The sequence below is a fragment of the Polyodon spathula genome, chromosome 5 (genome assembly GCF_017654505.1).
Source record: "Polyodon spathula isolate WHYD16114869_AA chromosome 5, ASM1765450v1, whole genome shotgun sequence".
In the NCBI taxonomy this organism is placed as follows: Eukaryota; Metazoa; Chordata; class Actinopteri; order Acipenseriformes; family Polyodontidae; genus Polyodon; species Polyodon spathula.
In genome coordinates, this window is record NC_054538.1 from 8,394,888 (window position 1) to 8,420,670 (window position 25,783).

General features: G+C 38.5%; 1 protein-coding gene across 3 annotated transcripts in view; it reads right to left on the reverse strand.

The window, feature by feature from the left end:
- The window catches only part of LOC121315508 (kinase D-interacting substrate of 220 kDa-like), a 64,005-nt gene that overhangs the window by 27,445 nt on the left and 10,777 nt on the right, over positions 1-25,783 (reverse strand). For all 3 annotated transcript variants that reach the window (XM_041249654.1, XM_041249653.1, XM_041249652.1), the window contains exons 5-22: positions 25,176-25,274; positions 24,735-24,833; positions 24,349-24,447; positions 22,962-23,159; positions 22,563-22,661; positions 22,347-22,445; positions 22,127-22,225; positions 20,369-20,546; positions 19,436-19,600; positions 19,063-19,242; positions 18,265-18,430; positions 17,776-17,927; positions 17,191-17,480; positions 16,565-16,705; positions 14,208-14,445; positions 13,012-13,100; positions 12,079-12,223; positions 10,615-10,777 (exon numbers count right to left, since the gene is read on the reverse strand). In XM_041249654.1, coding sequence (XP_041105588.1) covers positions 10,615-10,777; positions 12,079-12,223; positions 13,012-13,100; positions 14,208-14,445; positions 16,565-16,705; positions 17,191-17,480; positions 17,776-17,927; positions 18,265-18,430; positions 19,063-19,242; positions 19,436-19,600; positions 20,369-20,546; positions 22,127-22,225; positions 22,347-22,445; positions 22,563-22,661; positions 22,962-23,159; positions 24,349-24,447; positions 24,735-24,833; positions 25,176-25,274 — 2,699 coding nt within the window. The remainder of the gene's footprint in view (positions 1-10,614; positions 10,778-12,078; positions 12,224-13,011; positions 13,101-14,207; positions 14,446-16,564; positions 16,706-17,190; positions 17,481-17,775; positions 17,928-18,264; positions 18,431-19,062; positions 19,243-19,435; positions 19,601-20,368; positions 20,547-22,126; positions 22,226-22,346; positions 22,446-22,562; positions 22,662-22,961; positions 23,160-24,348; positions 24,448-24,734; positions 24,834-25,175; positions 25,275-25,783) is intronic.

Here is a 25,783-nt window from a genome sequence, read left to right on the forward strand (position 1 = left end):
CACTGAAAGGAATATTCCTGAAAGTATGTTATACATGTGTGGAGGTGACGTGTATCTTTAAGAATTTAGTCGACTAGTCAAGCTACAAGGCTATATACCATTAAATCACTAATTAATTGATTGTGTTCACTGTTAAATAAAACCAAAATCCTACAAGTTATATTTTATTTTTTTGTGTGTATTTTGTGTAATGGGGAGGGGGCACGTAGATTTTTCTAGCATTTTGTCCATTGAACAATAAGTTTTGTTTTTTTCCTGAAGTCGGTTGCTATCATATTCAAGTGCTTAAAATACAACTTCCTAAGACACCAAATAGTAACTTAATGTCTGTACTCACTAGTTTGTTGCCTCATTGTGTGGAATGGTTAAGCAATGCACCTGATGACTGTAATTAACAAAGCATGTTTATATTTTAAATAGTGTTGTGTATGGAACTGGTGACCACACCTTCAGTAAAAACAAGTTTAAATTGCAGTGAATTCATTCTGATATTTATGATATTAAATACACTACAGCAAGCACATTGTCATATATTTTAGATATTTTCATTAGCACAACCTGAGCACTTAATTTGGTGAATGGCAGTTTTTTGTTTTTTAATTCAAGCTGCAGTACTTTTCATTTTTAATTCCCTAAATGTTTTTTTTTTCCTCAGCAGTACACTTCCCAATTACAGTCCCAAGTATTTCTATTCGTTCTGCTTTCACCTTTCATAAAATGGTCAGTTTGAAAAATAAACTTAGTTTTCCCTGCAACAGCGGACCCTGCTTTAGTACAAAACTAGGCTACATTACTGTTTTCATTATGGTAACATCTTAAATTAGCATGTCTGCTTCTATAACTGAAGAGATATTATCAGCTCATCATCTAACTGGGGAATCTGCTGCGCAGTTAAATCCTCCTTTAACTCCTGACGGTAAACAATGTAACCAAATCTATTATATCTGGGACAGTTGCAGCTGCTAAAAAATCTGCTTGTGTTGACTCAAACTTTTTAGGTACTTTATAAATAGACTGGCGAAATTATAACATTGGTTTATTAGAGTTCACAAAGAAAACTTTTTTCAGCTTGTTAGGGTAACCTTTTTGTGCTTGAAGGAGAGGAACAAGGGTCTGGCATTGATCAGTACTTTTGAAAAAGTCAAGTAAGTCGAATGAAATCCAGAAACAGGAAGCACACCACAGTTCGCAGGATATCAGCACCCCTGTCATAGATGAGAGGAGGACTTGTATAAATACAACTAGTGATGAACCTAATGATCCTTGTGAACCCGGTCAGATGAACCAGCGTAAGAGAGGAACCTCAACGGGCACAAGCCTGGAGTTAAATGGCCAAGAGCTTTTGAGAAAACTGTGTGGGACACAGTAAACATTGATTTCTGTCTTGTGTTGGAAAGTTTAGGTGGAACAGTCGAAAGAAGCTGGATAACTTTGGGAATACCATCTACGCATATGGAAGTAAGAGGTTTGGAGCCGAAAAAAGCAAGAAGAAAGTGAACACTATTTCTTTAAAGTCTAAAGGCAGCAGGTGTTGCGATGTTTTGCCTTGGTAGCATTGGTAGACAAGTGCAGCAAGACCAACAGGTTACCACCAATTCCAGTAACATATGACACATGAAGAACAACATTCCTCCATCCAGGGGTGCAACAACCAAGAAAAGGTTTTAAAACCAAAACCTGTCTAGGACAACTGGAAGCTGCTAGAGACTGGAAAATGCTGGCAGATGTTGGACAACGGGTTATTTTCCCACCTGAGGCTTGATACTGTCTTGTGGTCTGGATCAGCATGCCTTGTTCACCTGGTAGAGTTAGAAGTGTCATGGGAAGATGCTGTGGATAAGGCGTATCAAAGGAAGAAACTTCGGTATGCTCAACTAGCTGCTGAAATGGAAGAGCAAGAATGGAGAGTCCAGGTTTACCCAGTGGAGGTGGGCTGTCGAGGATATGTGGCACACTTCACAACACAGTTTTTCAGAGGTGGTCAAAAGTTGTGATGCATAGTGAATAACTTATCTGAAGCAGCAGAGAGGAGCAGCTCTGGTTGAGCCAAAAAGATTCTAGCTGGGGACCATAAGCACAGTAGAAAGAAAGCAACGTTGATGGAAAGGAAGGTAAGTAAGCTGGGCTTAGCTGAGTGGGGGACAGAAGGTGGTGATGCTGGGATGCCAGAATCACCGTTGAGACCTCTTAAGGTGTCGCACACTAGTCAACAAAACACCAGGGAGAAAGGTGCCCACTTGAATACTCCAGAGAAGTGCCCTACTCAGCTCAGTCCAGACGGTTGTCATGCTGATGCACTAGGGAGGCCACATTGTGGTTGATCCTTGGAGCCAGCATCGAAGCCGTGGTGTGTGCTGATGCACCAGAGAGGCAAAGCAGGCTGATCTCTGGAGCCAGCATTACACTTCAGCCATCAACAGGCAGAAGGACATCTACATCATCAGATGGAAGGAAATGCAGTCGGATCACATTAGTTTACAGTAAAAGAAGCTATGTCTTAGTTGGTGCTTATCTTGGCGAGAGCTGAGTCCAATATCAGCATGAAATTTTAACACCTACCCTCATGCAATGGAAATCACTTCCTTTGTTTAATAGTTGAGCTTTTGCTGCATTGCACAAGCCTCCATTAAAATTATTTTCTTTATTTTAAGTTTTCAGGGCATTTTGTTCATCACAACTGTTGCGTGAAACTGGGGTTACCGTATTCTGCTGGTGTGAATACAGCACCTCCTCTCTGCACTTACAAGCATTTGTTTTTGATCAAACTGTTCCTGTCCTTATCGCACACTTTGGATAATTCTGGAGCCCTGCATCATAATGTCTGAGATTCAGTGGTACAAACTGATTGGTACATTATGATAGTGAGATTAAGGGAGTATTGTGGTTGAGGAATCATATCGTCATAAAGAATAGCTGCCGGTGCATATCAGTTGCAAGCCTGTCAAATAACAGTACTACTAGTACGCGTAGCATAGGTTGAAAACCACTGCACTGGAATATAATCATAAAATCTACCTCAACAGCAAGGGATTAAGAACCGAAATGGTAAGGTTTACTTTGTGTCTCTCCCCTCCCCCCAACCACTTACTGTAGTTATTACAATTATATCATTGAGCTGTCTGCACCAACTGAGTAGCCAGTATTTAACACAGCTGCCTATTAAAATCCTATTTTTCCAGTTTCTCTGAATGCTAATCAATTCAAAAGCCTGCTCTATTTTACTTTATTCTTATTCAGCACTCCCACACAGTCCATCTGACTGAAAGAACAGCATTCTTCCACTATTTCCCCCATTACAACCAATGAATGTAACACTTGACATTGCACACAGCCTCTTAATAGGGCATAGTATTCAATAGCAAATTACCATAAAAACCAAAAAGCAAAATGCCAACACAAGGTTATTTTTGAAGAAAATAAAAATAATCAATGTTCTTGATAAAGATAACAATGGCAGGCAGTGTTCTGTCAAGCTCATCTAAATCCCCAGACGCTGGAGCACCACAGTCACTCCCCAAGCAGATGTTCTCAAGCCAAAAGATTGGATAGCGCATACTTGATTATGTATGGCCAATAGAAGGGAACACAACGATGAATCAGCCAACAATGACAAAAGCAATGAAATGCATGGAATGAAAGTAAGAGAGCAGTTTCCATTACCAACAGCATTAAAATGTTACTTAAAGGATTATTGGTCTGCTGTGCCCAATAATATCAACTTGATGGCCAAAATTGAAAATGCGCTGCTAAAATGTAGAACGCAACACAGTACTGTTACAAAAATAGTCTTTGCTACTGACTGGCATTACTGTCTTTAACCTTTGGTGAGCACCCAAGACATATTATAACTACAGTACATGCTGCACATAATACAAAGTGCTTGTTTGTTCTGTTCCGTCCATTGTCTAGACAATCATTTATATCTGATTCACTTTTACAGGAGCTACATAAAGGATCACTTAAAGCCTAAGGGCATCTTTCTGTCTTTGGACGCACTCCATTTCTGAAAGGCTACGGATGAGGTATGTTGGGGAGCTGTTTATGCTTTAGGGCTACTGAGGAAAATAAAATAATAATGAACAACAAAAAAAAACTGTACAACAACGCTTCTCATAGCATTAAAAAACAAAACAAGGGTTAGGCTGGTTTTGGGTTAGGGTTAGGCTGGTTTTGGGTTAGGGTCATGCTGGTTTAGGGTTAGGCTGGTTTAGGGTTAGGCTGGTTTTGGGTTAGGGTCAGGCTGGTTTAGGGTTAGGCTGGTTTTGGGTTAGGGTCAGGCTGGTTTTGGGTTAGGGTCAGGCTGGTTTTGGGTTAGGGTCAGGCTGTTTTAGGTTTAGGCTGGTTTAGGGTTAGGGTTAGGCTGGTTTTGGGTTAGGGTCATGCTGGTTTAGGGTCAGGCTGGTTTAGGGTTAGGCTGGTTTAGGGTTAGGCTGGTTTTGGGTTAGGGTTAGGCTGGTTTAGGGTTAGGCTGGTTTTGGGTTAGGGTCAGGCTGGTTTAGGGTTAGGCTGGTTTAGGGTTAGGGTTAGGCTGGTTTTGGGTTAGGGTTAGGCTGGTTTTGGGTTAGGCTGGTTTAGGGTTAGGGTTAGGCTGGTTTTGGGTTAGGGTCAGGCTGGTTTTGGGTTAGGGTCAGGCTGGTTTAGGGTTAGGCTGGTTGGGTTAGGGTTAGGCTGGTTTTGGGTTAGGGTCAGGCTGGTTTAGGGTTAGGCTGGGCTGGTTTAGGGTTAGGCTGGTTTTGGGTTAGGCTGGTTTAGGGTTAGGCTGGTTTAGGGTCAGGCTGGTTTAGGGTTAGGCTGGTTTAGGGTTAGGGTTAGGCTGGTTTTGGGTTAGGGTCAGGCTGGTTTAGGGTTAGGCTGGTTTAGGGTTAGGGTTAGGCTGGTTTTGGGTTAGGGTCAGGCTGGTTTAGGGTTAGGCTGGTTTAGGGTTAGGCTGGTTTAGGGTTAGGGTGGTTGGGTTAGGGTCAGGCTGGTTTAGGGTTAGGCTGATTTTGGGTTAGGGTCAGGCTGGTTTAGGGTTAGGCTGATTTTGGGTTAGGGTCAGGCTGGTTTAGGGTTAGGCTGATTTTGGGTTAGGGTTAGGCTGGTTTTGGGTTAGGGTCAGTTTAGGGTTAGGCTTAGGCTGGTTAAGGTTAGGCTGGTTTTGGGTTAGGGTCAGGCTGGTTTTGGGTTAGGCTGATTTTGGGTTAGGGTCAGGCTGGTTTTGGGTTAGGGTTAGGCTGGTTTTGGGTTAGGGTCAGGCTGGTTTTGGGTTAGGGTTAGGCTGGTTTAGTTGTTCAGCTTCAGCTTTAGTTGGCACTGATCAGCACAGCAATAATAGTAATCCTTCTCAACGGTCAGGGTAAGGAGGGCTGAATGTGGCTGAATTTATCCCTGAGTGTACAGTTCATCCAAAAAAAAAAAATTCTTATTTCAACAGAGCAAGAGTTGAGCAGCTGCCCACTGCTTGGTTGTCTTGTTTAAGGAATTTAGTGTTTTATACTAAAACCTTTACATTTACTAGAAACAAAAAAAGGCTAGTATTCCAGTGCAGAATTGAATGTCACAGCTTCCTACTACGGTAAATGCTTTTTATGATTTGTTTCCAGATCACTGTGTGCTTTCTAGTCTTGCTTTCAAAAAGAGGGTCATTGTTTAAAGTCTGCAACCTAAGCACATGATATCCGTCATTTTTTTTCTGTACTGGCTGTGGCCTCTTAATAACCTTTAAGGCTCACCCAGGGCTTAAGATACATTGCATAAATGCTTCAAGTAAAGATTATGATTATTACTTTTTGTGTCCGTTTCTTGTGAAACACTAGCTATTTCTGCAGTCATAGATAAACTGTTTGCCATCAGACCCTTATCAACAGACATACGGATGCAATAATGTTTCACAAAATTGTAGCTGCCTATACACTAGTATTTTACACATTTTAACAAAACATTGCCAGTATCATCAGCAAAAATTCTTATTAGACCCCAATTTATTTTGTATCCAGTTCCCTGCGCCTCAGCTTCCTCTCTGGAGGATGGCCCTGGCATGAGAATAAACATGAAATACGCTAAAGTGTATTTATTGGTTTGGAATTTCCATCTTAGGAGTCTTCAAAAATGTGCTAGAGAACCACTACAATACTACAGCAGTTAATATAACCCTACTTACCAACGCATTACCTTTCCTGATTCATTTCAAGCACAGGACGCAATGAAGCCGTTGAAACAAACAATATAACTGTATAATATATACAGATATAGATATAGATAGATATATAATGGTTATACCAGGTTTAAATATAATCTTTTGCAGCTTATTACTACTAAGAAGAATGAAAATCACATAAATATGCTGTACAAAAGCTTTTAGTTTAACACATAATTGCTCCTGAATTACAATAATTGTACCAATTAAAGTAAACCTGTATGAACACCAATGTGTCCTCTTAATGTATCAAAGCTTTGCAGAAGAGTCTGCCTAATTAGCTAAAATTGCTTTCCAGTATTAATTTCAAATTTAAAAGTTGAACAATTTGAGGAATCATTTTAAAACCCACGTTTTAATAAATCACTGAGAACCAATCGTTTTCTATGGAAAGAAAAAATCTACAGTAAAATTAAGGGCTGTTCTGGAAGATTCCCCCCTTTTTATATTTATGGGCTTGTTACCCAATATACCCAATGTAAAAATATTTAAATACATTTTTATTCTATAAATGTAGCCTTCGCTGCAGTGCAATGCATCAGAAAGCAGTCTTTGTGATCCACTGTTCACGTTCCTTAAACCTAATTTTACCTCTACAGCAGATCTCCTTGGGTTTAGGGATTTTTTAATAAAACAAGATCAGCATGGAAAATATTTCGATTTTTATATAGATTATAGATAGACTATAATGGATTTTTTTAAAATTGCAAACGGCAGGTTGTGGTTACATTTATAGTTATTTATTAATTATAGCATTTTTGGAACAGATGGAAAAATAGCATCTACGGCTAGGATTCTAAGAGGCACAGGTTGTGTTAATTTGCTGTCTTACATGTAGTGTGTCAGATTACCGATTAAAATCGTGACTACCCGAGTACACAAACAGTAACGTGACTGACTGCTGAGAAAAGACAACAGGGACGGCTCCCGGAATACACAAGCAGCAATGTGACACTGCTGACAAAAAACAAATCAAGCTTCCTGAGGAATTCAAAGAGAAACATTTACAACGTCAGCATTTCTAACAAACAGTACCAGCTTGGACAGATCGGAAATTTTTCGACGTGCCAAGCAATGTTCAGTGCTGTTGTGGTTGCTGGGTTACATGTTTCCTGATGCCGCGGAGTGTTCTGTCGTGCTTGCTGTTGCCAGGATGTGTGATGCCGTAAGTGAGTGGTGGTGTGTGTACGACAGAGACACCACCTTAAGTATTATACAGTGCGAAGCACAATAAACAAGCTCCGTGGTTAATCTACAACGGCACTGTTTCATGTCAGTTTTGTACGATACAACTGCATAATTCAGGTTGTATCTTTGTAAAAGCATATTTATTTTTCCTCAAATTGAGAGGGGTAAATTTGGGCTGCGTCTTAAATCCGAGGGTATCTTAAATTCGAAGGAATATGGTAACAGTTTGGATCTATGGCAATGAACAGAGGCAATAGCCTAATTTATATAACAGAGATTTTAAATCTATTTGGGGCACAATATCTTTCATTCCAATTTCCAGTCTAACGCCAACAAAAAAACCTCTCTCAATTATTCTTTTTATCCTTTAAAAAAAAAAAAAAACACATGAAGAAACTGTAGTTTAAAAGGTTAATCTCCAAAAGTCCTGATGCTATTAACAGATTACACACATACCGTATGAGATTAAATGACTGGACTGCCATCAGTTTTACATAAACTGTGTACCTGTAATGCTCTGGGAAGGGACTTATTAGTTCCTGGTACTCATGTCGTAAGAGGGACTAATATGTTCCATTTGTAATAGATTTTTTTTTTTTTTGATGATGATGATGATGATGATGATTTAAAAAAATATACAAAAACTTTTTTGCTTGACATCTAAACACCACTAATGTAAAGTAATCCAATTTGTGCCAGTTGGGCTGCGAAACTTTAAGAGTCTGGGGAGGAAAGATATCCAAATGACTGTTAAAATGAGCACCACACGTGGTATTAATTAATGAGTTCTTGATCCCTAAACATTCTTTCTCAAATGTGCAGCAGCTGGATTTTAAACAGTAAAGCATGTGAGAAGTGCATTTGTTTTGCACATAAATGCACTATTATTTGCAATCATATAACATTAAAATAAATTGTACCTGATATTAGGTTTAGTTTAATTCATAAGAAATTACATTAAAATAAATGCTAAATTGTAATGCTGTTGTGTTGGTTCCTTCAACATTTAGACACCCTCTTTTTCATAGGCTCCACTGCCCTCTTGTGGCCCTGTATGGATACACACAGATAACACCCTGAATACTTTCCCTTTGCTGTAAGAGGGGTATGGCATAGAAGACGTACATTTGCTTTCTTCTACTTTTTCGTGTCTTAATGTCCCAAGGAGGCACTGTCGATCTAGTGCTACCGTCTGTCTTTTTTTTTTATTTTCTTATTATTTGTATTATTGTTTATAACATACTGGTTTTAAAGCAGAATTAATTCTGTTTTTGCTCTGCTTTTTACAACGATGGTTTTCAAACAGAGAAAAAAAACCTTTATATTGAAGCTAGAAATGTGTTTCTGAGAATAAAAAAATAAATCCCTGTGTTACAATGAAGTGCATTCTGACATTGCTCTGGCTCCTAACACACACACACACACACACGTATATCTAGCATGGGATACACTTTTTTTTTACTGGGACTAGTTGAAATTCAGAACGGAGCTGCTCTTTAGTGGTTCAAAACAATGCTGCCATGACACATGCTTTAAGAACATACGAAAGTTTACAAACAAGAGGAGGCCATTCGGCCCATCTTGCGCATTTGGTTGTTAGTAGCTTATTGATCCCAGAATCTCATCAAGCAGCTTCTTGAAGGATCCCAGGGTGTCAGCTTCAACAACATTACTGGGGAGTTGGTTCCAGACTCCCACAGTTCTCTGTGTATAAAAAGTGCTTCATATTTTCTTTTCTGAATGCCCCTTTATCTAATCTCCATTTGTGACCCCTGGTCCTTATTTCTTTTTTCAGGTTGAAAAAGTCCCTTGGGTCAACATTTTTGTGCCTTTTAGAATTTTTAATGCTTGAATCAGGTAGCCACGTAGTCTTCTTTGTTCAAGACTGATTATTAAATTATTTTAGCCTATCTGCATATGACATGCCTTTTAAACCCAGAATAATTCTGGTCGCTCTTCTTTGCACTCTTTCTACAGCAGTAATATCCTTTTTGTAGCGAGGTGACCACAGCTGAACACAATATTCTAGACAAGGTCTTACTAATGCATTGTAAAGTTTTAACATTACTTCCCTTGATTTGAATTCAACACTTTTCACTATATATCCATGCATTTTGTTGGCATTTTTTATCGCTTTATCTCCCATAAGGTATTAATAATGCACATTTCTATTGCCTGCATGGAGTACCTTACACTTTTCTCTATTAACTGCCATTTGTCATGTGTCTGCCCAGTTCTGAATGCTGTCTAGATAATTTTGAATGACCTTTGCTGCTGCAATGGTGTTTGCTACTCCTCCTATTTTTGTGTCGTCTGCAAATTTAACAAGTTTGCTTATTATACCAAAATCTAAGTCATTAATGTAGATTAGGAATAGCAGAGGACCTAATCCTGATCCCTGTGTACTCCACTGGTTACCTCGCTCCATTTTGAGGTTTCTCCTCTAATCAATTCTTTCTGTTTTCTACATGTTAACCACTCCCTAATCCATGTGCATGCACTTTCTTGAATCTCTACTGTGTTCGTTTTGAGAATTAATCGTTTATGCAGGATTTTGTCAAAAGCTTTCTGGAACTCTAAATAAATCCTGCAATTATCCATTGTCGATGTTGCATCCTCAAAAAGTAATTTCAGATTTCTATTGCTGTTTTGATTTTGACGACTATTTCCTTGAGTTTAGACAAGAAATGCTATTTACCAATCTGCATGCCTACTATTCAAATTCCAGCAGTGTCTGTCTGACAGAGATGTGCACCTAGGCTGCAAATTGACAAAAAAGATGATTGCAAAGAGGCAATGTAAAATAATCACTGAATTAATTAATTAAATATAAAACAAAATACACATTTTATTGTTATTTATTTTAAAAAATGTACTTGTGGTATAAACAGACTATTGGATGATCGTTAGTATAATACGATTTGTATTCACCTTAGGAGGATGTCCAAGGTTGTCTTGCAGTGATAATCTAATGAATGAATGCTTGTGATTATAGGAATTCTCACCCAAATCTAAATCAGCAAAGCTTTACTTACTATAGTTTGAGAACATGGCAATGGGCAGCAGCACCCAACAAAAACCTTAAGAGTGTTTTTTATAACTTTTATATTTAAATATAACTGAACATTTTACTCACCTGCTCAGTGTATTTAACATCTATCCATAAAAGATGCCAATAAAAGCTTCCCTCATCATAATACATTATACTGTATCCAAAACAATAATGCAGTGCATGGTTGCTTTGTACTTGCCTTTCATAAATTGTTTTCAGGGTGGCTTGCTCTGGAACCCCCTCAGTTTCTTCCAGGTATAGAATGAGCCAAGACGTTCTATATGGCCACTGTTCTGTGATGTTTATCCAGGATGCCAGTCTGTCCCAGTTAAAGGTGATCTGATTGGCTCTCAGCAGCCTTCCTGTAATGCAAAACCATCTGTGCGTCACATGAAAAAGCTTTCTCAAGTTTCTGATGGAATATTTATCTCCTAATGCAGTGTGACAGCATGTTATGTATGTTTGAAATCCTCTAGGACAGATTATGATTATGCACCTTTATGATTATGCCTCCACATGCATCTTACTCTCTATCCTTCCACTTTTTTAATCATTTGAATTTAAAAAAATGTATAGCTTTAGACACAACCAATATCAGTAAATGTCTTGTACAGAACATTCGATTATTCTGTGAGATAATTATAATAGAAAATAACATCAGCAGAATGGGATGAACCAGCAGCTTGATCATTAAGCCACAGTTGTCAATTCGGCAGTTTCTTCTTAGTCACTGAATCTCATTCGTTAGGTGCCTGTCACAAGGACGGCCGAAGTGGGTGACGACAGACCAGAAACAGGAACTGACTCTGCACACAGCTGTTGAAATGGTGAAGGCGCTGATGCGCAGTTTAATAATACAACAGGCAGAAAATAAAAGGTTTGTAACAAAACAGCACACGGCACATGAGGCCAAAATAAATAGACAAACAAAACGAATACACACGGACAAAACACAGAGTGGACGAACGCTACACAACAATTGAGATCTATATTTACACTTATCTCTCGCTCTCTTTCTCTCTCTCTCCCCCGTTCTCCACTCTTGAACACACAAACCCTGCGTATGTGACAACATGCTCCTTTTATGCAGCTGTACCTAGACTCGACTGGTAATCACTCATTCAATTAGAGTCTTGGTACAACTGCACGAGAATTAATCAAGTGCAATTCCCCGTGCTCACATATTATTACTTTTTACTTGCACGTGAAGTACTGTGCAATCCTTGTGCCTAAATACACATATACATTTTAAACACTCGTGTTACACAGACCCGTTTATATCCCGTGTACCAATGTCTATACACCAACATTTAAACACACCACACGCAACACATAACAGATAATATACACAGGGGCGGGCACTTTGTCACAATGCCCTACAAAACAGTAATGACTCCTATGCTTATTACTGAAGAGACTACTGCATTGTCCTTTTCTAAATGGCAGGAGACTACGAATTCTACTGTGAACACTGTGGCACATTTACCTATACACACACGGCAGCTAACCTGACCGCAGGTTGTCCAGTTATTTTTTTAGGGTAGTGTATATACGGAAATAATTGCTTTAAATGCTTTAAAAATCATGTTAAATTCCAAATACGATTACTTAGGAACTACTGGTTGAGCTGTTTGAGATTCTGTTTTTTGTACTCATTGCTTACCTGTGACAGAAACAATATTGAGTAATCTTCTCATTGTCTGCGGGCTGATGTCACTGAACCAGTCCTCAGTAACAAGCAATTTAGACAGATCAAAGGACATCTGCCGTGTTACTGTTCTCTGCATCTGCCTCCTTCGATAGGTGTCCTGTGGATTGTACAGACGTACAGTTGATTAACAAGGATGCTTAGAATAAAAAGTAAGTCAGCACGACCCAAATCTGCAGTAAAATAACAGTACGCACAATTTCTTCAAAATACAGCATAAAGAAGGCTTTGTCCACAAAGCCCAATGCTGCGTCTTTATTTCCGGCAGCTATATGTGTTACATTTAAGTGTAGGCACTTCCCAGGTTTGGCAGGTTTCACACAATAATGCCCTATACAATGTGGACCAGCTGTCAGTAAATACAGCAAATGCAATAAACAGTTTCTGTAAAAGGTCCCATCATCAGGAAACTATGCAACATCAAGCCAAATATTGCCATTCTAATTTAGTAGTTTAACTGGGTCTTACATTTTACTTGTATTTAAACTTTTCAGAAGTAACTGCTCTAACAATTAACTTGGAAATGACTACTTAATGAAACTTTAGATTCCAATACTACCTACAACATAAACTGCACAGTGTGTCCATACAAGAACAGCAAGTCATAAGCATTCCTGTTAGGTGTAATAGATTACATATTATTTCTTAAGCATTTAAACTTTTCTATAGGCAGGTAACACGTAAACAAGAGATTCTGTTTAAAATCCCTTACCCCAGGATCCATGGAACACTGAAGAAACAAGCCTGGTTGAGGCAGACCTGATCTTGCTGCTGCATTTGCAACAGCTTAAACTCAAAACAATTAACGCCCTTATCTCTCACAACCTAATGCCCAATCGTAAACAGCTCTGAAAAATACAGTATTTTATCGATGAAAATAACTCTTACCCTTCTATTTAGAGTAGTTTTGCTACCAATCTTTGTCAGCTCCCCAAGACTGTGCTGGGAAAGCTTTCTGTCAGTGTCTTCATGCCAACCTAGAGGAGAAATACAAGGTTCTTTCTGTAATACATGCCATAATTATACCAGCTGTGTAAGAACCTCAAACATAATTTCAATTAATCATAAGATATACAGCTGTACTAAAATTTATTTTCATGTCTGCATTCGCCAGTGTTACAAAGTAGGGATGCAAGCCAGTCTTGATCGGTTCAGTTTGTTTTTTTTTTGTTTTTTTTAATCACTTCCAGCTGTTTTTGTCGTCCAATTGGTTTTCGGTAAAAGCGAACGTTTAAAACAGAAAAAAAAAAATGCAATTGTGCAGCCTAGGGAACGGAACAAGCCATTACTACATGCAATTATTACACACAATTATTACATGCACTTATTACATAAAATTATTACAAGCAATTAGCACACACGTCATATTTTAAACTGTAACAAATAAGCTCAACACAGTGTTATTGCATTACTCATACCAATGTATTATACAATTAGACACAAAAATAATAAAATAATGCATTAATACACATTGAACTTTTTTATTTTTTAATTTTCCTGGTACCCCGTTGTCACCGCAGTCGTTGTAAGTGGACAGCACATCCGAATAAATCTGCAGCTCCTGTGATACATAGGTATGACTCTATGGGTAAGGCCCTTACAACATGCTGACAGAATGCAGCAACAAAGGAAGTCACAAAATTCCAGTTTCAGCTTTTCACTTCTTATGTGCATTTTTTTTACAAAAGGTTTAAGTTAGTGTTTGCCTGCTGTGCTCGTAGCACCTACGCTTTTCATCAACAAGCCGTACTGAGGGCTGGTCAGAATCAATCAGCTATGCCTTGTCATAACTTCTGATTTGTTACAATATTAAAATTATTAAGGGATATTAATGTGAACCGTTTACTTGCAGCAAAGTGTGCGATGACCTCCCAAAAACGCCTGTCAGCGTAGTGCTGAAACTAGCATGCTTTTTCATTGTGCAAAAAAAATTGGTTTCGGTTTGCTTTTATCTTCTGTTGGTATCGTTTGCTTTGGAATTCTATGCAAACGACGGTTTCAGTTCAGTTACGGTTTGTGAAAATCACAACCACTGCATCCCTAGTACAAAGTGTGTTTGAGTATTTCTGGGTACAGTAGCTCACCTTCTGAGTTCGTCACATCTCCATTAGTTGGCGCTGCCACAAGAAGATTCTTGGCACTGCTCAGCCCGCGGCTGTTCAGGAACACTGGCAGGTGGACTATGTTGCACATGTAGTCGTGGCCATTGATGTTCGAGTCTCTAAGCACACTGCTGAGGTTCTGGTTAATAGCCTTTATGATAATGTGAGGGTCGCTGGCAAAGATGGCTATAAATGGACCTTTGGAGAACAAAATTCTTACCTGAAAAAAAAAAAAATACTCACTACTGTCTTCCTTCATACCCAACAGTTTCATCAACTCACAGCAACTGCTTTAGAAGCAAATTAATATCAACATAACATTCAAGAACATTTTGCACTCTTAAGAGCTTCAAGACCAACTTTGACTACAAGACAATGCAAACACATTTTTGATACCGCTCCCCATGTTATAAAAACCTGAAAATATTAAATTGTTTAAAACATGAAAGACACTTATAATAAGAATGATATGGCAGACAGTGGTTAGTTTTCATAGACATAATACCTTTCCCTGAATAGCTTATTTACTTCAGTTACGAAACATGTTTAAACTAACCAAACATTTTTAAACTACTTTGAATTTATACAAGGAAAAATATTTCATTTTTAAGAATCTGATTTTCTAATTCTGTTGCATGTGGTTGCAATTTGTTTCAACAGTGCATTTCATAACCTATAAATCTAATTAGTGCTGTCAATGATATAAGACACCTGTGTGACAAAATTGTGTGAGAGAGAAAATTCAAATGGCAAGTGTGGGGGTTACAGCAATTTTTTTTTTTTCTAAATATGGTTACTAAAATAAGCAATAAACAGTATGTAATAGTGAAGTCGATTTAATTAAAATAACTTTGTTCTTGGAAGAGCACAGTGGAACGTAGTTCTGAGTTCATTGGGACTTCAGTGGGAGGATGGCAGAATGTGCTCTTAAACTGGAGTGTTCACGGAGCTGTGGAAGGCATAGCAATCTAGGAACAGAGCGACCTACGAGTGGGTTTGACTACACTGGTGACTATTTATTTTGTTGGAAAGCATCAATTCGTCAGATGTGAACTACTTTAATTTTTAGACTGGCTACATTTTTGTTATTTACTAATAAACATGGGTTTACTAAACTTCTCAGTATGATGACATGAATTTAAAACCTGAGCTGTGATAAGAGAAAGAACTTTCTATGTGTTCTGTTTATATAGTATTTTGTTTTTATAGTAGGCCTGGTGTATATTACATGCTATTGTTTCATTCTTGATAAATTATGGTTACTCCATGAAACTCGGTATCCTTTATTAAAAATATGTACTTATGAGCATAGTGGGGTCTAACAGTTATAACTGTGCTTGCTGTTAGGTCCTTCTGATGATTTATTTGATATCATTTATTTGGCAGGATTAAAACAATGCCTACCTGGCACCCCAGATTAATTTCGTCACAAAATTCTATTACTCCCTGCTACCAATCGGATCAGAGTTTTTGTTTTATTTTGACCTCAGCAGGTATGAACAAAAGTAGTTGCTGTTTTTTATTTTTCTTTTGCATCAATCTTATCATCAATGACAATGATCAGGGTTATTTTATAGGTAGCTAGGCCACTTCAGCATGTCATAGAAGCAAATGCACCATCACACAAATGTACTATAAGTGACATGGGAAGTGAAATCTCATGATCTCACTAGGTGTTGCTTTTCATTTCCAGTCGTGATTACTCACACCTGTTTTTCTCCCAATTCGTGAAATGTGGCATTGCTTGGCATGCCGAAAAATACGGGGGTCTGATCATCATTTTCAATCGGTCCAAGCTGATATTGTTTGTTAGAAACGCTGAAATTGTAAAAGCTTCTCTTTGAATTCTTCTGGAAGTGCACAACGTTTCTTTGAAAATGGCTGCCTGTATGTCATGGATGATTCGAGACTGAGCAGTAATGTCTTGGTTAGTCTTTTCTTGGCGGTAAGTCACGTTGCTGCTTGTGTATTCGGGCAGTATCATCTTTGTTTGTCTTTTCTCGTCACGTTGTTATTTGTGTACTCAGTCACGTCTTTTGTGGATGATTTTAATACACGCATCACTATACTGTACTCGAATTTAAGACGCAGGATATTTTTGAGAAGCAAAATCTGGTTAAAAATGTGCGTCTTAAATTCAAACAAATACAATACTTTATAATCCATTTAATTATTGCTGCCTAGAAGCTGTATGAATACTTTTTGTTGCAAGTTTAAAATGGCAACTTTAACCAGTCATCTCGTAATTAGCTCCTAAAGGCTTCTTGCACTGTTAGCAGCTGTTTGTTTTGTTTTTGTCAAGGAGGAGAGTTGAAAATGGCAGGAATGAAAGCACTTACAGTGTCAAGCATCTGGAGTACTTTGTCTTGCTCGCAGGCATCCAGTCCATCAATAATAACTGTGAGCCTGGTTTGATTCTGTGTGAAGCCGTCGATTGCCTTTGCCATCCTAGCCATAAGTTCCACTTCACACTTCAAAACCTTTAAATCAATACGTAACACCACATCAATCACTGAAACAGTTTCTGGCAGTGGTGTAATTAGTGGAAATGCAGGGGGAACATCTGACCACAACTTTTTAGATCTCACGAATTACACTTCATGAATAATGTGTCATGATTTTTGTCATCTCACTGTTGCTTAGGGCTAGATTGTTTGCTTCTTTCTGTCAAAAACATCAGAAATAACTAAACAGCCTAAATACAGAAGTGACCACTTTTTTCTTGACAGCATCATAGTCAGACAGTTAACTATTTGAGATATACTAAATACTTCTCCCTGTGTTGACTACATAAACCGTGATAGAATGTTAAACCTTTTTTGGTTGTGGTTCAAGCCAAACATTTACATACAATAGCCCGGAATAGTTTTATATCCGGCGAAATCAGTAACACACATTCTACGTGGATTTGCAGGTCAGCTGTTCTAGTTATGTAGTGTACACATGTTTAAAATGAAACACTCACCTTCATAAAGCCTTCACTCTTCAGTTTCTGCATTTTGTTGGCTGCGCTATGAAGCCGTTTCCTCTGGGAGTTCAGGATTGAATCCAGGACCTGCCACCAAGTACGGCAGTTGAGGATCAGTGCCAGGCCAATGGCACAGGCCATGGAGATCAGGACAGTGTTCACAGTCATGTTCCCCTCGTCCACCTTAAATACGGCCAGCAAGGTGATGCCAGTGATGAAGCAGCCCAGAATGAAAAGGAAGATGACAAAGGAAGGTACACAACAGGTCTTCTTCCACTTGTTCTTCCCTGAAAAACAGAAAAACGGATTTAGTCTCAAAAATTACATTTGCAGGAAACAATCAAGGATAACTGTAATATACATATCCTTCGGCATGACTAAAAATACATCATCAAAACGTTTCATCGTTAGGACATCTAAGTATGCAATGTGGACATTCAGACACCTATATTCCCAGTAGTTTATTCACAAATGGATAAGGGGTATTCTAGCTGAAATTAAAAATACAAGTATGATATACAATTGCCGATGGTTCCCCTGGGTTACAAACATTTCCTTAAGACTTTTTTTGTTTCTATTTACTTTGGTTGTCTTCAGTTTTGAAGACTCTAAACAGCCTGGTTGCGAGGAACCCAAACTCTTTTTCACAGGCATCAGAAAGAGTAGCTATCATCTCAGCCATGGATGTTTCTCCTCCCAAACTAGACAGCCTATTGTAATCTGTAAACAAAAACCTACCAAAAAATGAAATACAAGATTAAAATGAATCACTACAATTCATCATAGCTGTGTTCATCAGTAGCGCACAAACCGTATTTGACAAATTGCTCTGGCAAGCTGCATACCAAATAACACAACACTATGAAAAATGACCCATTATGTGAAATGATCTAATAAGCAAGAAATGTTTTTTTTTCTCTCTCTCCACAAAACCAGTCACATTACTTCTACTCAAGAATTTCTGTCTAAATATTTACATGCACATTGAAGGAACACTTACATTCAAGCCAACATTGTTGAAAACTATCTCACTGCCTATAAAGTGTAAAGCCGCCTTTCCAGAGGACCCACCTGACCGGTAATGCTCGGGTTGTCTGTTCTGGCAGCTCCGGGGGGTTTACAAACATCAGTTTCAGGAGCAGTCCAAGGTAACCGATGTGCCGGGCCAGCCAGGTACTCAGCACCCAAGCCCAGTTCCAACGCTCTCCCTCTCTGCGACCTCCAAAGTACACCACGACTGGAGAAACAGACCATTTTTAAAAATGAACTCCTGTAAACCAGGTGTTCTAGAGGTCACAAATGAAATCAAGTCATTAATGTACAGGGTGAAACAAAAACACCTCACTATAGAAAAAATAAATACCTGTAGCTTGGAAAAAAAATAATTACACTTTTACGTGTCCCTCTTGAAAACAAGCTGGCTGAGTGAACTTAATGAGGTGTTCCTGGCGTGTGTAAAATGTCAATAAAGGTCTTTTATATAGGAAAATCTAAAACCTACAAAATTACACTCATTTGTTTACATACCAAGTAACATTTGCTGGAATTATTTTCAGCTCTGTGCTTCAACTAAACACAGTGCAATTTGTGTATAGCCCCTGAAAAAAAATATGTCCAGTGAAATTTCTTAGGAAAAATTGTACTAGAGCACCATCTAGTGTTCAATAGATATTACTGTCTTCTCTACTGCAGCATTGCACTGCATTACAAGAACATAATCAGTGATGTCTGGCCTACGCAGATTAAGTTCGATGAAGATGTATTTATCTGTCATTACAAAATAAAAAAGGTTCTCATCCATATAATAGATTGTATTATATAAGAAAGGAGACCTCATCAAAAATGATTATACTTTTGGTATATACTTACCAAAAGATATATACGTGACTGCAAGCAAACTCAGTCCAACAGCGATTCCGAGCTTTGGATCCATCACAAAGGCCAGCAGCAGTCCGACAGCTCCACAGAGAAGCAGGGTCAGGAACACCACCAGCCAGGAAAACTGGAACAGAGGCTCAGTCTGCTGCCCAGCAAAGGTCTTCATCTCATCTAAGGGAGTACATTGTAAGATCTTTACCCACGTTCTGTTTGTTTGGTTATCATTTTATGAAATTGTGTTTTATGAACATTTTCTGGAAGTAGTATCTGTAGATACGTTTATTTGAAAAAGAAAAGAGTTTGTATAAGTTAGGGATTCAAATCAGTATTTTAAAATTAGCTACAGATATTTAATTTTGCAAACCTTCCAGCTTCTTGAGGAGGAAAGATTTTCCACTCCCCCACTGCGCGTACAGTCCAACACAGATGGGCGGCTGCATGGTGGGTTCACTCAGAATATCTGCCAGAGCACTGCTGTACAGATCATAGCCAAGCAAGTCCCCATCAGACTCGCTCGGAGAGAGGTGCCCTGGTAAAGCACAGTGAACACGACTGTTAGAACAGCAAGAAAATCAATGGGTTACCTGTAACACGAAAGTGGTTTAATCCACTCTGCCTTAGACATTACGATTAGAAAATCCCATTGAACTGAACAAAGTTAGTCCCAATTGAAGCGTACTAAACCAAAATATCCAGGTAATTAGTTTAACAAGGTACAGTTATGCACACGGTGAAGGGGTATCCTGCTTGATAAAGACTGTTTGGTTCCATACGATCGGCAGGCCTCGATATTGGCCATGACCCGGTGCTGGTAAAGATCGCAGTTTGCCTGTAGTTATGTACAATTCTTTCATTTCATTTTCATTTAATTTCTGTTAGTGTTAGGCTATAAAAAAATATAAACATGCTGAATACCTATGTGGCCTGAAGTCCTTAAGTGCCAGTATAGTATGGTGGTGAGAGGTTGTTTTTTTTGTATTACTTATTTATGTTAAGCTGTTAACCTAGATGCACTTTGATCTTCAGGAGGTGATTGCACAGTGATGTGATCTTGAGTTTAATTTATCCAAGCCATTTTATTTTACTTATTTGATGTTGTACGCAAATATAATATCATTAGTACGTACCACTGAAGATTTTTTTTTTTTTTTTTTTTTGCTATACATAGAAATCTCCACAAGCAGGGGCTAATTCTGTGGTTTTTCCATGATCGCGGAATAACATTTTTCTGGAGGGACTAATAAGATATAGACCCAAATCAAAAGCAAAAATGGAAATATATACACTGTAAACTTACTAGCTCCAAATATCTGAGTTAAAATGCTCTTCTGATGACTGCAGTCTATGTTGTAAGGAGTTTCTCCAGCTTTGTTGGGACGGTAAAGCAGACGACCATCCTTTGGATTTCTCAGAAGCAGCTCAGCCAGTTTTCTGCTCCTGCCACGAATTGCAATGTGTAGCGGGGTATCTCCCTTCTGCAAGAAAATCAACATAGATAACAAACAGTTATTGAGAGATACGTTTATAAGCTTGATGGTACAGTGCTCACTCGCTATAACGATCTCGATTCTAATGCACTTTGGATATAACGCTCTGTGACAGAGATCGAATGATTCTTGGTGTTATATCTCCTTCCCGATCTGCGAGGGCGCTGTGTAAAGGGAACAGAGTACCCTGGACTGGATGGCCCAACAGTTCCTTCCCAGGGTTAGGCGAAAGTCGGCCATCTAGAAAGGGGACTGAGCTACAGTACACAAACTCATTGACCCAGAAGTTTAATGGTGTGGCATCCGTGGACTGGAGGAGCGGGTGCACCGTTAACCAAGGGGTCATGGTTGACGGTATATAAAGGGGACATTCCTTGTGATGGTTATGCTAAGAATGGAAAGGACTGATACATGGCGAGCACTAAACCCGGACAACCCTGCACACTGTATCACAGATAAATTGTACTTCACAGCGAGCACTACAGCACACACTTTGACCTGGTAACAGTGTTTGTATCTTGTGTGTGTGTACTGGACTATTGTTTATTATTGTTTACGAGACTGCAACCCATCATTATTCCCTGCGCAAATCACATCGCTGTGTATTGCCAGTCCTCCTATTATTTACTGTTGGGTCATCAGACCATTTGGATTACAAATAAAACAGAAACCATTAAACCCGTACTTTGTTGTCTGTCTTTTCTGGTTGGATTATTGCACCTGCACTTCACCTGCTCTACTAATTACCATTTTGCAACACGCTCCTACAGCATGTGCCCCAGTTCCGTATACTAGTGATACATGCAATATTTCTACAGTAAATACAGTAACAGTGTTGTTCAAACTGTAAACAACTTCTCAGTCCAACTTCCGTTTCTGTCTCTCCCTTTTGATACAGTATATGAACTGAAGAAAAGCTGCGCTGGCACTTTATAACACAGACATCTTACTCAGCATTTGTTTTATAACTAAATAAATATTAGGCCTATTACATGGTTATCTTTCCTAATGTATTTACTTTTTTACTGTGAGAGGAGCTGCAGCTTACTCCGGGAGACGAGACGCTTCAGTCACACCCCGGCAGCCGAACCTGGGATGAGCTCATTCCCTCTTCCCCTCGCCCGACCCGCTCTCCTTCTCGCACTTGGTTTGCTTTTCTGTCGCTTCGAACTTAACTCCCTACCGCGTTTAGCCAGGCTATTTACAGTTTAAAAACTGCTAATTAAAATGATTCCTGATAAAATGATTAAAATGTTACCTTTTGTTACCTTTTTTTGTAAAAAATATAACGTAGATTACATGGTGCTTTATGCACGGTTAATTGAAGGAAAGTTACGTTTCTGCTTCACTATATATTCATTATAGAGAGGGAGTTATTTTATTTTGTATTTTAGTCAGATGCGTGTTGTTATGTGTCTGGCGGCACCCCCCACCCCATCCCATTTATAACGCTCTTCGTTATAACGCTCACTGTGTGCCCCCCCGAGACCCATGTTATAGCGAGGGACCAATGTATTAACTTTCGATTTCCAATATAAAGAACAGATGTTTAAAAAAATGTTGTATACCTTGTCTACTGCAGACACTTTGGCTCCTTTATCCAGCAAAAGTTCAACAATCTCAATGTTTCTCATCTTCGTAGCCTTAATAAGAGGGGTTTCACCACCCTGAAAATAAATCATTTAAATAAGAATATCCTGATAGCCACACTGGCATGTGTTGCTCTTTTGATTCCCACCTTAAGAGAAATTTGTAATAAATATTTAGAAAATAACTGTACAGCCATACCTTGGTGTAGGTTTCAGTATCTGGATTGCACTGCAAGATATCCCTCACCATAGTGGCATTTCCTTTCTCTACTGCCCAGTACACAGCCGTCTTGTTATCCTACGCAGTGCAATAAGGAAAGGAACAGTTACTATACTGAAATACAAGGACTACTCATGTTAAACAAAAACAAACATAAAAAACTGCAGAATTCTATCAAAAAAGCAATCCCATTACCTGTCCTCGGATGTCTATGTCAGCATACTTTTGAAGCAAGGCTCTGACAATCTCCACATGACCACCTCTGACAGCTCCAATCAGTACTGTGTCTCCACTCTGAAAGAGAGGGGGAGCAGGGTCGTCAGCAATACTCTCAAACTGTGTCTCGCTGGACAAAATATCTGGTCTCCCGTCAAACTTGTGTAAACATGTTTAAATAAGTTAACTAGTTTAATATAAAGCTGCCAATACCAGCAAAATTTGAATAATACTGGGTAAAATATTTAAAGGCTATAATACAACCACAGCCATTTCCAACTTCTAAATAAGTAGTCTTCCATTGAAATGTGCTTGTTATAAAATAGGGCACTAACTATTGTTATTTAAAATGCAAAATATCCCATTTGAAATACCTACCCTGTCTGGGATGTTAACATAGGCCCCAGCATCCAAAAGATCCTGGACAATCTCAGTGTGGCCTTCCTTGGCAGCGATCATCAGGGCTGTGTTTCCATCTTTATCAGTCATGTTGACGTTGGGATTCCTCTTCAGAAGTTCTTTTACCACATCAATACATCCACTCTTCACTGCCACGATCAAGGCTGTCATAGAGTGCTTGCAAAAAAATAAAGGAAGCAGCAAATAAATACATTGTCTTGGAGCTTTTAGAGATTAAAAATAAGCAACATATTTAACTGAAATAGCAACAAGTTGAATAAAAAAAGATTTTTGGTTGTTCACTATTTCTGAAACTTTCTTTATACTGGTAGTTTTGAAAGGTTTTTTTTTTTTTTTTTAAGTGAAAGGTGAGTATGCCCATCAAGAAACATTACTAGGTTTATTGTGATTTGCTCCAGTTACCGGGGGAGCCCACCACAAAGAGTTAATGTGAGATGAAGACAGCTAATGATGCTTATTAACCCACATTTCACAACTGATGTCATGTAACACATCCAGTAAGGATCTTACCACTTTAAAGTTTGATTAAAAAATGTCAGCAAATATGATGAAATTGGATGAAATACTTAAATCAGACAGATACACAGATTACTACCTACAGAATATATTATGTAGATTTTGAAGTATAATAAGAAACGTGGTCAGCTATAAAAACACAATCACTTCATAATAGGGAGGTTGGTCACCAGCCTACTTATATCCTGGCAAAAAGCATGTCTGTGGCTGCTGTTTCTCTGTCCACACAATCTGACAGCACCCGTCAATCAGTTTTATCATCGTGTAAAAGGCCTTTGAGAGCGCAGGGAGAAATAGCACCAGTACACATACTAATGTATTATTGTTGTTGCTAGAATCACTTTGCATATAATATTCAAATTTAGTGATCTAATCCAAGTGACTTTTTAAAACTCAGAAGGTTAAAGTACCCATGTGGCCTTAAAAGGGTGTGAAACACATCTCCTGTTTAGCTGGTACAACAGTGTCACCATTAACATGATATTTCAGACCTGCATCACGGTGCTCTGTGAGCTATATAATCTCCTCAATGCAGAAACTGGCAGTACACTATGTTAAAACATAATAATAATAATAACTGGCCAACAGCCACAATGAGGATCGATTGAAGGGACAGGCTCAGAAATGTACAAATCACAATTTTTCAGAAACATCTTGCTATATGGGTTACACTTTTAAATTGTACACAAATTAAAAAATGACAAATGTCCACCAGAAATTGAACTGAACCATGACAGCGTTCTTAACTCTTAAATCTTGTATTAAATGTATCAAATTAATTCATCTGTTTTGGGTCAGACAGGGACTGTTTTATATTATAACGTCTTACTGCTCCTTCTTGATCCACATCTGCTCCGTTCTCCAGCAGGTGCTTAACACTGTCATAATGGCCCTTCCTAGCAGCCCAGATTAAGGGGGTTGTGCCGTACTTTGAAAGGAGAAAAACAGAAAAACAAGTAAAGAACCTCCCTACTTTGTTTCTTCAAGAACACACGAAATACAAAAATAAACAATTTTAATCATATCCATCAGCCCAGCTTTATATGACCTCTCAACACTGCTGACCTCATACTGAACATTACAAATCTCGAAACGATAACACCACTCCAAACTGCAGGTTACATAGGCAAGACAACTTATCTTATATACCAGTATGTCCAGCCATGCATTCTTTTTTATTCATTTTCATTTGCACCATTTGCATTGATTACTTACCTTGTCAGAGCAGTTCACTTTGGCACCATGTTCAAGTAAAAGATGCACAATTTCTGCATGCCCTCGTCCAGCTGCCCAGATGATAGGGTAAACGCTGTACTGTTGAGATTGGGGGTAAAAAAAAAAAAAAAAAAAAATCTGTGTACCAGCGTAGACAAACAATGGAAAAACTGTTTTGATTTCATTATTTTTTGGACGTAAGAGGTCTCTTATACTGGTTACTAGCATTTCATAAATAAAAAAACTATTTTCTAATAGTTGTGCATGAATGGATTATGTCTGCTTATTCATTAAATATATTCACTCTTATTGTCTGCAGTCAAACCTCATTGGCTTGCCAACACCTTCTCAAGTTCCATTTTCTTAACCTCTAACGTTAAGCACAGTTAGACACGGTAAGCACTTTTACACATAGAATTCACACGGTTTTCTACTGCTTACTTGTCCAGTGATGTTTGGGTTTGAACCTTTTTCAAGCAACATGCTTGTCACCTCTGTGCGCCCTTTGTATGCTGCCCACATAAGGGCAGTCCATCCTCCCTGCAGAAGGAAACACACGAATAAGATACAAGTGCACTGGAAAACCTTGTTAATGTCAGGAAAAAAAAAATCTTTACAGACAGTGTCATTGGCAGGAGTTATAATAAGAATTCCATTGCATAGCAGTATAATAAGACACATGTGAGCTTTATACACTATAGCTAATGAAGTTCATATTAAAACCTGGAATGGGTGAAACTGCTAGGCAATAGGAGTCTTATTTCAATCCTTACACTGGAGATATGGATAAGACAGAAAGAACACACAATGTGGCTAAAATCACATAGTCAGTGCTATCACATCAACATACATTATATATGGTAAATACATTAATTAACCTAAACAAGTATGAGTCAAATGAATATGGCACAACATGTTAATTAGATAGTTCCTTCTAAACACAAATTACTTTTTGTGACAGGGATTCATTTTGCATTCTTCATTCTTAAGTCTTTCACATCCTTTTATGAACTCCATTTACAAATACAAACTTTCATTAAAAAAAGCAA